The sequence below is a fragment of the Lichenostomus cassidix genome, chromosome 12 (genome assembly GCF_008360975.1).
Source record: "Lichenostomus cassidix isolate B80296 chromosome 12, HeHo_3.0, whole genome shotgun sequence".
NCBI lineage: Eukaryota > Metazoa > Chordata > Aves > Passeriformes > Meliphagidae > Lichenostomus > Lichenostomus cassidix.
In genome coordinates, this window is record NC_139493.1 from 15,263,745 (window position 1) to 15,277,411 (window position 13,667).

Sequence of the window (13,667 nt, forward strand, 5' to 3'; positions counted from 1 at the left end):
ACTCATCCACAATAAATTAGCCAGTGCAACACTTTTATTGCGATTTGATGGATTTTTTCAAGTCATGTGCTGTACAAACATTTGATTTGGGTTATGAGCTGGGTTTCGGTGGAGCTTTTTCTTTTTTATTTCAAAGTGATTGGAATGATTAGTTTTTCAATTTATTTTGAAGTAGTAGGATGAAAACAGCACCCCGAGTTCGATAGTTGGTCAGCACACGGGATTCACTGATGAGCAGGGACAGTTACAAGAGCTTCCTCAGCAGGTCTGGAAATGTTTACATTCTGTATAATAATAAAAATACAGAGAACATTTATCATGCAGCAGTAAGACCAACAAAAACCACCAATCAGATCCCTTCACAAGTACACAGCTGGGTTGATTGAGAAGCAGAGACGATTTTAGCCCCCCAGACCCCAAGAATGCAGCAGACTGAGAGCTGATCGCTGTCCCAGAACAAGACAGCAGGAAAATCTATTCACAGTAATCACTGCTCCCATGCTGACAGCACTACCCAAAGCTCAGTCACATTTAGGAGGAAGTCTTTCACAGACCCAAGCAGGAATCCACTTAATCATGTGCTTCAGCACATACACACCTACTCATTGAGCAACTTTCAGTCTTTTGCTGACTATGCCGCATGCTTCTGTGCCAAGAGGATTTTTAACATGTGTTTGCGTTATAGGCAACACACCCCCTCTAGCAAAATCAAAAGTATGTTCTCAGACACCTTAAACATTCAAGGCTGATCACACCAACTAGGTCTCACCTCGTTTTGCAGAGGCTGCAGAACAGTGACATTCCGTGCAGCATTCAATTATCCAAAACCAAATGAAACCAAGACCCCAGTGCAGCCAAACACGCCAGGAATCACACCTGCTGTGGTACCACCTCCTGCACATCCCAATGCCTGTGCATTTGGTATTCTCCCTTCTACCAAGAGAGCAGACTATAATAAACTGCTCTGAAGTTCTTTACGAGATCCACTGTAGGTCAAATCATTGACAATTCTTCAAACTTCACACTGATGGGTTTCATTATTCCTACCTGTTTTGCACTGTGGTAAGCCAGCTCACCTTGCACTAACATCTCCCTCCTCATATCCCCTCAACAAAATAAAAAAGGAGATGTGGCTATGAATAATCTCCTCTCTGTCATTCACCAACTGAGCCAGATGTGCAAAGCAGGCATTTCACCCCAGCTCTTGTTTTCTGGCCCAAAGAATGGACCCAACAACAGCTAAAGCAACTCCTCTGAATAATTTTCTACAACAGACTATAGACTCCTTTATTGGAAAAGGTCAGAACTTCAGCCACGACAATGCTAACAAACACAAGGCTTCAATCTGCTCCAGACAATCACCATGGTACTCTGAGGGTCACACATACCACAAACAAACACTCCAGAGCTTTGCCTGGATTTCTGCATTGTGAAAATAGACATTTTCAGCTGAGCCCAAAAGGAGGGCACTGTTCTGGAGCACAGACTACAAGTGACTGGTGGGTCACAGAACAGCACACTGGACAATTCTCAATCCAATAGTTTCATTGTTTAACAATGCCTTTATGTGACACTGTATTTAATTAAATGCTTTGACTTCAATAGACTACTTGAAAATTTAATTTTACAGAACTAATTAACCTTTTCATAGGTGATATAAATGAAAGCTTTTGAAATTTTCACAGTCTGAGCAGAAATTAAATGCAGACAGGACCAACTCAGTCCTTCATTCAGACCCACTACCTGAACAGTGTAACATCATCCATATTCACCAGGCTGGGTTTCCTCTGGGGCAGAGGGAAAAGAGGATTTGAGGGGTTTTTATGAAAATGCCACTATTCCTTTCTTCTTGTAAAATTCATTAACTCAATTTATTTCTGTTCAAATCAGTCTTGTGTCTTTGTGTCCACTGCAATGCAAGTGTCCTCATGATACTCTTCAAGTATCTAAACAGAGCCACACCACACCAGTGCCAGCATGGCCACATCACCCACTAGACACATTGAGGGTCACTCAGTGACACAGGCAGAGCTTTTCCCCTTGAAATAAACCTCTTCAGTCAGAGGAGTGGCATTTTCAGCAACATTTTAGCAAGCTGTAAATTCAGAACCAGTACTCTGATCAGTCAAACAAAAGATGTTCATCTACACTATTTAACACAAATAACCTACTGCTCCAAGACACACACATAGATTTTCACTATGCTTCTCCAGCTTTAGGTACTGCCAAAACACAGGCAGGACTCCCTAAACATGACAAATCAAACTAAGATACAAAATGGCAAAGCAGAATGACAAAGCAGAAAAAAAGAAGGAGAAAGCAAATAAGCAATGAACTTGTCAAAGAGAAAATATCCAAAAGTCAGTATTTTCAGAACTTGGAACACCCAGGTCATTAAAGCAAAACTTCTTTGCAGAAGAGTTCAGCAAAGGACTCCAGCATGAATTCCACACAAAAGTGAACCTTCAGGTAAGAAAAGCACTTTGTGTCACATGCCCTATTGAATACACACACAAAACCTCAGTTCTCACTATATTCCTTTTCACCATAAACTGTTCCTCTGAAAACCACCAAACATAACCCTTTTTTCTCATGTTATCAAACTGACTTCCAATTCACCAGTAGGCACTGCTCCTAACCTCAGCATGGAGCCAGTGCCATACCTGGTGGCATTAGCATGAGGATCTGCAAGGGAACCGGAGATTTTTAATCATGACACATTTTACACAACTTTCACAACGCAGCAAAGGAAGAGCTTGGCACAAGCAGCAGAATCAACCTGAGTTCAGGTGAACACTGAGGAGCACAGAGAGCCTGAGGCAGGCAGGGTAAGGAGCTGCCATGGGCTGACATCTTCTCTCCACTTACATTTTACAAACTTGCTCAATTTCCTTCCCCCGGTTTGTCCTGCTGTATCCCGAGAGCTAGTCTTCCTCTCCAGCTTTGGCTTAAAACACAGGTAACATCATCAATCCCTCTTTTTCATACAGCAATGACCGCAGTGATGAAAAAGCTGATGATTTCTCTCTCCAGAATAAGCGTGGCATTCATAACACAACTGATGGCTACACCTACTTCTGCTGAGTGACAAAGCCTGGCAGAACTTTATAGATTTTAGACTGACACCACATCTTCAAATTCTCATTTCTCAAAGATAAACTATTCCAGCTAGAATTCATATATAAATCTGCTCTATAAAAAATTTGCTCCCCTATCACAGCAAACCAGCAGCAAAGCTTCATATGTAAAATAAAATACACTCAGCTAAGTTATCAAATCAATTCTATCCATGAGAACAATGGAAATCAGCTCAGACAGTACATTACAGCTCAGACATTACATCAAGGTTTCCAGTTTGAAAAATATTCTTACCTCAGGTTTGTCTCTGTGTGTATTTACAGCTTCAACATTCAGAAATATAGATTCTACTTTACATCCTGTTGATAGAAAACACATTTTAGATACACTTGTTTTGAAAGTGAAGTTATAATAAAGATGCAATCTAATTTTGAGTTGGTTAATCACTTTCCCCTTCTGATTTATACTAGACTTTCCTGAATTTATGAAGAGCTAAAGCTAAATAAATCAATCTATTCCAGCTGGATGAACATTATTGTAAATCTGATAGTCCACATCCTCACCTTGACTTTATCATTATTTTCTTCAAAAAAAATTCTTGATTTTTTTTTTAAATATACATGAACATTCAGTGAGAAAGTTCTTATTTGTAACTTTTTGTGTTTAAAACATCCTAAACTCCTGTATTAGAGTGAAATTTTAACAAGATAAATGTTGGTGTCATTTTTTAAACATGAGAACAACTACAAGAAGGTGCTGTGTGTTGTTAGCTACCCCATTCCTCTGTATGTGCAAAATGGTTTTAACCCCAAGCTAAACAGAACTTCAAAGTTGACTCCTGAGAAGGAACTTCTGCTTTACATTCAAAAATTCAAAACTCCAGTGAGGCAAGGAAAATCAAACAGTGAGAAGAAACAACTATTTTCCAGGTAGTATAAACTGACCCACTTAGAGAATGATACAGTTACTCAATACACCATATAATTACTCAATACAGCACTGTAAGCAGTATCTGATTGCCAAGCCCTGGCTTATCTAATATGAACATGACTTTTATAAGCTACCACTATTCTATTAATAGTCATTATTAGTCATCCATTAATAGTCAGCATCCATTAACAGTCACTTCCCCTGACACACCAGAGTCCATCCTCCATCACAAGTAGGTTTCCAGATTTTTCGCCTTACTTACTCCCTAAAGTTGTAACACACTCCATAGAATTCCTAGATGACAGAAAAAGGTAATTTCCTTAGAAAGCCCCTGCACTTCAAAAAAATAAGAATAAATTAGTAAGGCCAGTATTTGCCTTCCCTGAGGGAAGCCTGTTCTGAGAAAGCCCATTTGCCAGGAACACTGTGAGCACACACTGTGGGAGGGCCAGCACCCAGAGGAATAGTGAACCATAAAACACATTTTAAAGAGGAAAAGTGTGCATCTCCCCCTGGAACAGGATCCTTAGTCATCCTTCTAGCCACAGATGCACTGTAACCCTTGAGACCCAGCCAAAACAAGCTCTGAGCCCTGCTGTTGGCCATCAGGACTGCTATGCAGCAGACACTTCAGAGACCTCTCCATCCTTACCACGAGCTGAGTTTAAGATCCAAAGGGAGCATCATATGGAAAGCTTTAAATACGAACTAAAGGGACATGCCTTTCTCCACAGTAATTACCACAGGCATACCTCAAGCTCATTTTTAATTACTGATGAGCAAGTTCATACCATAGCAAGCTGCAGTTTCTCTTACCATAGACCACCACTACCTTGGACTGCTAGGTAAAGGTCTCATTTATCCTAATCCAGCTGTAAGGCTGTAACAGATGTTCCCCAACTGCACATCAGACACTTAAGGCAGGAATGATACTCCTCTCCAACACCAGGAAGAGAAAAGCCCCACAGGCATTTCCCCAGAACAGGCTTAACTGGGAGGTATTGAACACACCAGGTTTGATTCTGCATCCTGCCTGGCTGGAGCCAAGTGACACATCAGTTTGGAACAGTGCCACAGATCAGTACTGTAGAAATAATTTACACAGTCCTTGTGTTTTCATATGGCTGAGTTCCAAAAACTAGGTTGGCTGAAATGTGCTCAGACACACATATCTAACACTTTAAAAAAGGACAATGGCACTCTTTCACTGAAGCCAAAAGGGCAAGGACAGTATTTCATACCACTTTGTTTCCTTCCTCACTTAGTGTGTGAGCAAACACTGCAAACATCCAGGCCCTCTTAAAATTTATGAAGTCACACAACTTCCTTCCCAGCCAAAAAAGAAAGAAAAACAAACCAAACCAAAAAACCCACAAAAACAAAAAACCAAAACCCCCCCAAAAAAAACCCAAAGGAAAAAAAAAAAAAAAAAAACCCAAAACAACCCCAAAAAGCAAACACCAGAGAACCCCTCAAAAAAACAAAGAAAACCCCAAAACAAAGCCTTGCTGTGGAAAACAGGTAGAGACTAGCAGGTCAGAAGATTCCATTTAAAAAAAAAAAAAAAGAAGTTTTAACTACACTGAATCTTTATTTCCAAAACCCCAGCTTGTCATGCAAGGCTGGGAACACCAGATGTCACCACAGCACAGGCTGTCGTTCCTACAGGACGACACTGCAATAAAATGACAAATCTCTTCAGACAGATTTCAGTGCAGCAGCTACTTTTTTCATATTCTTTGTTTCAACTTTATTTGGAACTTAACAAAGTACAGGTCTAGACTGCTCTTTTTCAGAGCTGGTAATCAAAAGACAGCTTTCAATTAATGACTGAACCAACATTTTTAGGCAATCCATTTTTCCTGATAAGCTGTGTAGATAACTCTCTGCCTAAAATGATCTTCTGAAATGTGGTAACAGCAGATACAACTTAGCCACCACTTAATGAAAATGAACAGCAGGCACACATTGAGCTGAGGTGGAAACACACACAAAAGTCCATCAGCAATCAGCCTAAAACCTAAGCAGGGCACACTGTAATCCAGACCACACTGCCCACAACGGCCAGTGAAAGCCCCTGAGGCCAAGCACCAGGAACAGCTGCTGACAAACAAGTGCCAACATCAACAAACAAGGTGAGTTCATGTGCTACTGTGATGGTCCATGGAAAAAAGTACTTCAGGAAAAGAGAATAAAGTTATTTAAGGCTAAGGGAACACATTCTGCAAGATGATAAACGTATATAAATGTAAATTTGCCTGTCTTCTGAAAAGCAGTACCCTCCAATACATCAGTAAAAACTCAGATCTTGCTGTACCAGAAGTGTAAATGTATGGGTTTGTCAGAAGAATTAGTGAAACAGAGTATGAACTGAACACAAAAGTGTCCCCTCCAGCAGTTACAGCCACTGGTGGTTTCAGGCTTTCAGCAACACATGTTTCCTGGCACAATCAAAGCAAGGGTAATCCAAAGGATTCATTTATTCCAACAAAGCTCAGCAGGCATACATGCAATGTCAAGCCTAACTATTTTAAAGCAAAAGAAAGTGTGTTTTAAATGCTTCACAACCTTTCCTGATGACAGAGGCAGGATAGACAGACTTGTACATTAAATATATTTAACAGCACTTACCATAAGCCACCGGGGTTAGCTTTAAGACAGTATGCAGTGGGCACTTCAGGTAGGGCAGTTGTTCTGAGAAATCAAACCACAAATTACACATGAAATACAGGTCACAAGTAACTTTTCTGTTATGTTTCAGGTCAACCACTTGAATGTCATTTTACCTAACAGTGTATCTGTTTCCCCAGCATGCAACAGAGATGCTAATCAAACTGAACAAAAAACAAACATCACAGCATTTCAGGTGAGGGAGCAGCTCAGTAACATCAACTACCAAGTTTCACGTGGGGGTCAAATATGAAAAATTACACTTGGGTACTTGCCTAGCAAAACCAGCCTCTGATGATAAAGCAAATTATTAGAATTTACTGTCTGGAACCTTAAACAGTAAATAAATAAAAAACCCCAGACAGTTTGTAATGTATCAAGGAAGACTTACCTGCGGGCTTGTCAAGAAAATATGCGAGCAAACAGCGCATGACAGCTTGGTGACAAATGACAAGCACATTTTCCTGCCTTTCAAGTTCCATAATTACTGGCTCCAGCCTCTGAACAAGATCTTCATAGGACTGGGTGGGGAGGAAAAACAGCACATTAAAAAGGGAAAACTCTTTGAACAGTATATGTATATAGAGGGGACCTTACTTTCATATTAGTCACCTTCTAAATGTTATTTAGTACACAGACAAATACTGCAGTAATAATTTTCCTTAAACTAAGAACACACTTCAGACCTAAGCATTCACATAACACATTTTGTTACACACAGAACAACCTCCCTCCTGGAAAAGCTTTATAAAATTAACCACTTTGATCAAGGATTTCCACAAAATCCCTAGGATTTAATTCACATCTGCAAATACGAGTCTTGCATGTTATTTTCCATACCTCGTCTTCAAAAGCAGCTCTCTTCCAAGCAAAAATCTAGGATGCCCAGCCAACAGTCAGCATGCAAAGAGTTCACAAAGCCTGACTTGTTGAGGCTGCCCTTTCAAAACAAGCCATGGGCGTGCTGAACTGGCCTGGTGACTGCAGCCACCATCCCACCACCAGTCAGTGTAAGGACTTGCTGGTGACCCATCCTGCATGGCCATGGCACAGGGAATTGCTGCTGCAGGTGAACAGCAGGGCTCCTGCATGGGCATGACTGAGCTAATTTTCACACGCAGGGTAAAGACACTACTTCCAAAATGTGCCAAGTACTCCCAAAAAGTGTCATGTGCGTCCAGAATGTGTCACGTACTGCACATGTGGAGAGCTCAGCATGTCACCTAGCAGGGCAGGGACCAAGCACAGCAGAAAGCCTTCACCCTTGTCCCCAGGCAGGACAAAGTGGCACTGCTGACTGAGCTCTGCACAACAGAAAGCCCCTGGCCCCCAGAGAGCTGTGCAAACCCCTCACACTGTCACCAGACACAACTCTGCCTTGGATAAACGGGACCAACTCATTATCACAAGGCACTGAGGGAGTTTGAAATGCCTGTCACCATCCCGAGGACCGCATTGGTTTGAAAAACAAGCACTCCTTGTTCAAATGGATGAGGAGAACTTTGCAGCTTAATGACTGCCTCATTAGCAGAACCAGGGTCACACTGCCAGGGACCCTGCTCTTGTCACAATGATCACTCTGGACTGCGCAGGAAGAAGGCACAGCTCTGCTCCCTCACAGCTCGAGCAGGAGCAGCTGGGCCAATCCCTCCTGGCAGCTGCCCAAACCCTCAGCACCCACTGATAGCCCTGTCACCATCTCACCATTGCTGCACTGCAGTGGGGATGCTTTAGAAAACCATCAGCAAGTTTATTTTCCCAGAGGCAAGGGGTTTAATAACGTGGCTGGAGATTTCTCCAGCCCTTCCGCCAGAGCTGCCCACAGAACAGCCACCACCAAGAGCCCAGATGAACAGAAACAGACCACCTTGGCAGCATGTTTGATCATGCAACAGTTGAAGCCCTGCAATAATTCCTCCTGCTTTATCACTGTGGGACCAGCACAGGAATGATGCCCACAAGATCAAAGCTCTCCACTGTTTTTCTAAATTTATTGTTTTAGTTTTCCAGCCCTGAATCAAATTAAATGGTTTGGGGCTCAATCCTTGCAAGATTCTAGGTGCTTTTCTGTGGAGAAAGGAACAACCTTTTCATTAATTTTCAAATTTGTTTTTCCATCCCAAAGCCAGGATGCATGTATTCAAGAAGACAAGGAAGCCCTTCAACTTGAGAGATTAAAAATAGCATACCTCCCCTTTAGGGTATCTGTATCTGTACTTGTCTTGGTCTCTCAGTGCAAATTCAAGCGGATAATTTTCCTGTATTTCTTCATATGTCATCTCTTCACACACTCCCTGTTGGTAATGAAAATTATTTTAAAAACCATGTATTTCCAGCAGTGCAAAAAGCAGATATCACCCTTAAATAAAACACATATAAATAACTTTTAACAGCTGTATTTTGCTACTCTGACACTTGAATTGTCACACACAATAAACAGGACACTTGACTCAGATGTGGTTAGCAGGAATCATTAAATCCCTGTACAGGTGAAGTTACACATATAGGCAAGCAAGGCCACGTTTTATCTCTGGCACCTGCTAATATATCTTACAGGTACAGCTGGAAATTGCCAACTAGCAAACTCCCCATACCAAAAACTTCTTTCCAACCCCCACCTACCCAAGATTTCACAGCATCATGGCATCTACAAAGGGAATATTTTACTGGGAAAGACAAAAGATGAATAAATTAACTATGGCAAAGTTCTATAAAATGTTTTGCCTTTTTTACAGAAATTAATGACAATCTTTTCCAGCCTCTAGAAGCAGTTTCAATGACTTTCTATCCCATAAAAGACATATTATAAAAAAACTAAGTACTTTCTTCACCCCTAGCAATCAAAGCAACTTATTAGACATTTAAAAGAAGAACTTACTGCATCTATCTCATTCAAAACCTTCCACTGCTCATAAGGCACTCCCAAGGCTTCAGCAGTCTGAATTGTCCTTTTCATCTGGCTGGTCCAAACTTTCAGATCTTTGATATTTTGCTCATTAATAAACTGTGCCAAGCTTTTGGCAAACTGGAAGAAAAACCAAGAGACACTGGATGAGGGCTCTGAGCCAACACACGGCGTTCAGTTTAGCATACACAGGCTCCAGCCTCTGTAAACTCATTGTAGCTTTTCCAGAAGACTGTCAAAGTTTTTGCTAAGAAATACAACATACTCCATTATCCAAGAGGGACAGGAGAAAGAAAAGCAGTACAGAGAAAATACAAGTTTTCAGCAGTTCCTAACTCTCCTTACAGGAATTTTCCTTTCAGCTTTAACTTGTGTGCAATCTCCCCATTACCCAACTCGTCAGGATTTTACAAAAAATATAGTTAAACAATAAAAGCCCTCTTGCCAACTGCTTTGTGCTGTAGGATAAAAAGGAATTTCAGCCAACAGAGAGACAAACAGACAAAAGAGTACGTACCAAACCACTACACACAAAGTGTCCATCCTGTTTCCACTACCCAAATACGTAACTAAAGAAGTCCTTTAAACTCGTTAAGAGGAAAAGGCTGTATAGAAGACAGCTGTAATTGCCCAGCACAAACACAGAACCCAGTCACGCCTGTCAGGAGGTACGTACTTCTTTTCCCCTGACAGACAGCCCAGGATCCCCTCCTATTCTCCCCTTCAGATTGAGTTCACTCTCTCCATGTCGGCAGAGGTAGATTGACCGAGGAGTCACATGGATATTCATGAGGTAGTAGACAATCCGGCTCTGGATGTGATCCATCACTCTGTTCACAAGGTAACTCCTTCCGACATCCATAATTTTAATGTAAGAAAGATCCCTTTCATGAGCAAGATTAAAAAAAAAAAAAAAAAAGAGTAAGATTCCACATTGCTTCTATTAGCACGTACCACAATCTTTCCACCTTCTCTCTCATTATATAACAAGAGGGCAACAAAGCCAATGAAATAAAAAAAATCCTCAATTAATCATGGAATACGCATTAGTCCTAAGAAACAACACAGTACTCCAAAGGTACAGGACGAACTCTATTCCTTTCAAATGGAGCTGCTCACATCACTTTCTTTTCTGCTTTCTTTACTTGCACTTTGTCCAAATCTGGATCCTACTCCTGGAAAAATACAGCCCACACACTGAAAGGGAGAGCCACTTGAGTTACCACAGCTGAATAAGATATCCAGCTATTTTACAATACCAGATTTTTTTTTCCAAGGTTACAAACACTTTCCATCAGCAAGTACTTGTCTGATTGCACCCAAGGGCCAAAAGGAACGGTCACTAATTACCCATCTCAATTAATCCCTCCAGAAAAACTAGGGCACTAGAAGCACCAGGGAGTAGTCTGAAGTAAGACATTTTCTCAACGGCTTTCTGAACAACTCTTTGTTAACAGTACTGTAATATACCCCTCCACTACCTTCTCTCAGGATCAGACAGCTTATAATTTCAATTTTCACTGCTTATCCTTTACCATCTATGCTATAATTCTAGAGCAGCCTCTAGCTCACACAAGGAAAAACATCTAATAAGCTGAAAATAACCACTACTGGTTTCTAGCGATACATTTCAGACATGACAACACAATAAAACAAGAAAACATAGAGTAAAACCAAACTGAGGTACTGAGAACCAAGCATCACCACCTCATTCCATGTTCCTTGAAGTTAATCATTACTATTCCAGCCAGGCACAGCCATTAGGTCCATCACAGGAATTACACGCATGAACTGAGCCAATTGAACCAGCTTCACGCTGCTCACGCTTAATTACATTAAAATACAGCTCAGCCTTCTCTGCAGCTCCGGGCCTGGAACAAACCAGGAGCACCTGGGATGGCTGCAGCTCCAAATCCTACTCTGAAATCCTGGGTTGTAGCAAGAGAAATGGGGCTCCTTCCTCACATGATTCATCCCTACCTTATTTGCAAGAGTGTAACGTTAAAAAAAAACCAGAAAAATGCTGTGGCGTGAGGATAAATAACGTAACTGAGAGTTTCTCACAGCCCTGCGTCTGCAGGATAACTTACAAGCACAAAGAAATTAATTTAGAAGTCACATTTTTAAGACTGATGTGTTCATAATTAACCTTAACCATGCCAACCAATTAAGTTACGCTTACAAATCACTCATGTCTCCTCTACACACCAAAAAAACAAGTACCAACCAACCACAGTAGAAAGTCTGGAATAATTGCTAAATGGTGCTTCTATCCCAGAAGAATAATACCTTTCTCCAAGTGGGAAAATCAAAAATAACATTGTCCCAGACCGTACTCATGAGCCAATTTTCCTCAAACAACGAAGTTTCCAGGCTACACCCCTAGAGTCAACACTCTCTAATTTGCCAAACAAGAGAGAGCTCAAGCCACTAAAATACATGACTTGAAAGCCCTAATCCCTAATACAGGATGCTCCAACCCTTAAGAAAACATTTCAGTAACACGGTGATCACAGTATTGCTTCATCACTTACTTGTCCAGAGTTTCATCTAAGGTCTCGTATGAGTTCTTGTAGCACTCTATTCTTTTCATGAAGTCTTCTGTTGCTTCATCATTACTACAATCAACATAGTCAGGGCTACCCAGCTTCACTTGCTGTTTAAAATAAAACCAGGAGAAGAGTATCTAAGTTTATTTCCCTTATTCATCGAAGTTCAAAGAAATAGGAAGTGTGGGAACACAACACAAAGTTTTGTCTGCAACTTCATTAAAATACATGTAAAGCAAAAAAACTATTCTTCAGAGAATTAAACTTCTGAGCTCTTAACATTCACATAGGGGAAAAAATGAAAATTTTTCCATTAATGAGAGCTAACATGGGGTTTTTGCTGTTGGAAGTTCTTATAATGTACTGCTAAAAATACTGAGCTACTTCAAAGCTCCCAATGTCAAGCAGTTAAAGCAAACTTTCCCATACTCACCACAATGTTTGCAGCAATGACCTCCGGATCGACACATACAGACTCCACAAAAAAAGTCTTCAGTCCAAAGAGGAGCCACATGAACAAAAGGGAGGAAGAAGGAAGATGCATGAAAACACCTCTGGATACCAACACACATGAGCAGCATGTTGCCCACTTCCATGCCAAGGCCTTTTTAACAGAGTCAAGTCTTAAAACTTCCCTCCATTTACTCAGAAAGCTTCTCCAGACCCTCTCATCAAAAATCCTTAGCTGACCATTCCACGACACATCATGCTCTCTACTCTTTTCCCCAACAATGCTTGCAAGTGAAAAATTTTTGCAGTAGAAAAAGGATGAAAGAGGAAGAAACAAATGCATAGGATGCAAGTTCAGCCCCACAAATTAACTAATGCTTCTGAAATAACACTTTAGAAGCCTCTCAGCTAATGGAGTAGCCTCACTGAAAAAGAGGTCTGTGTTTAGCTGTGTCAAAGGTTTATGGAGATTAAATTTAGAGGAAATGACAGATGACTGGAGAACGGCTAAATGTAAAACCAGAAGACAGAAAATTACAGAAAGTTTTTGGTTTGTACAGAGCTGACACAAAATCCCTGTGTTTCTGCAGCAAATATCTGAACTGCATGAAGAACCATATTTAAATAGCTCTTTCTGACCCTGCACTCAGAACGACAGGTCCAGGATGACAGAACTGAAGCCATAACACAAAATATCTTAGCTCCAAACGGTACAAACACTAAGGATTAGAAAAACGAGGATTGAATGACTTCTAATCACAAACAATACTTAGGAACACAAAACACACTATTGATTAAACATCTAAGAAGGATGTAGCTTATGCTAGCACACTTAAGAGTACAGATAAGGGCAGAACTATCACTGCCTTACTTGACCACACAATAGCTCAGAACTACTTTGCTTTTGACTCACCTTATATCCATTTTCTTCACCAAATTTATAAATAGTTTCTCTACGTTCTCGAGTTGTGTTTGTAGCATCAAAGACCTAGGAACAATTAAAGGGAGACAGAAAATGGAATCAGAAGAGCATCACTGTCTGTGGCAAGCTGTGATAGTAACAAAAATATGGATTCAAAGACCTT

At 40.8% G+C, this 13,667-nt stretch overlaps 1 protein-coding gene across 7 annotated transcripts in view; it reads right to left on the minus strand.

Annotated features, from left to right (window-relative positions):
* The window catches only part of LOC146431815 (6-phosphofructo-2-kinase/fructose-2,6-bisphosphatase 4), a 56,543-nt gene that overhangs the window by 7,360 nt on the left and 35,516 nt on the right, over positions 1–13,667 (minus strand). For 4 of the 7 annotated variants that reach the window (XM_085072892.1, XM_085072895.1, XM_085072890.1 and 1 more), the window contains exons 5-15: positions 13,496–13,570; positions 12,566–12,622; positions 12,118–12,239; positions 10,260–10,467; positions 9,557–9,703; positions 8,868–8,972; positions 7,070–7,199; positions 6,640–6,702; positions 3,373–3,437; positions 2,869–2,947; positions 17–284 (exon numbers count right to left, since the gene is read on the minus strand). In XM_085072892.1, the coding sequence (XP_084929018.1) occupies positions 283–284; positions 2,869–2,947; positions 3,373–3,437; positions 6,640–6,702; positions 7,070–7,199; positions 8,868–8,972; positions 9,557–9,703; positions 10,260–10,467; positions 12,118–12,239; positions 12,566–12,622; positions 13,496–13,570 (1,053 nt within the window). In that variant the 3' untranslated portion in view covers positions 17–282. Of the gene's footprint in view, positions 1–16; positions 285–2,868; positions 2,948–3,372; positions 3,438–6,639; positions 6,703–7,069; positions 7,200–8,867; positions 8,973–9,556; positions 9,704–10,259; positions 10,468–12,117; positions 12,240–12,565; positions 12,623–13,495; positions 13,571–13,667 lie in introns of those variants that run through there. The other 3 variants (XR_014854769.1, XM_085072893.1, XM_085072894.1) reach the window with 2 other exon arrangements.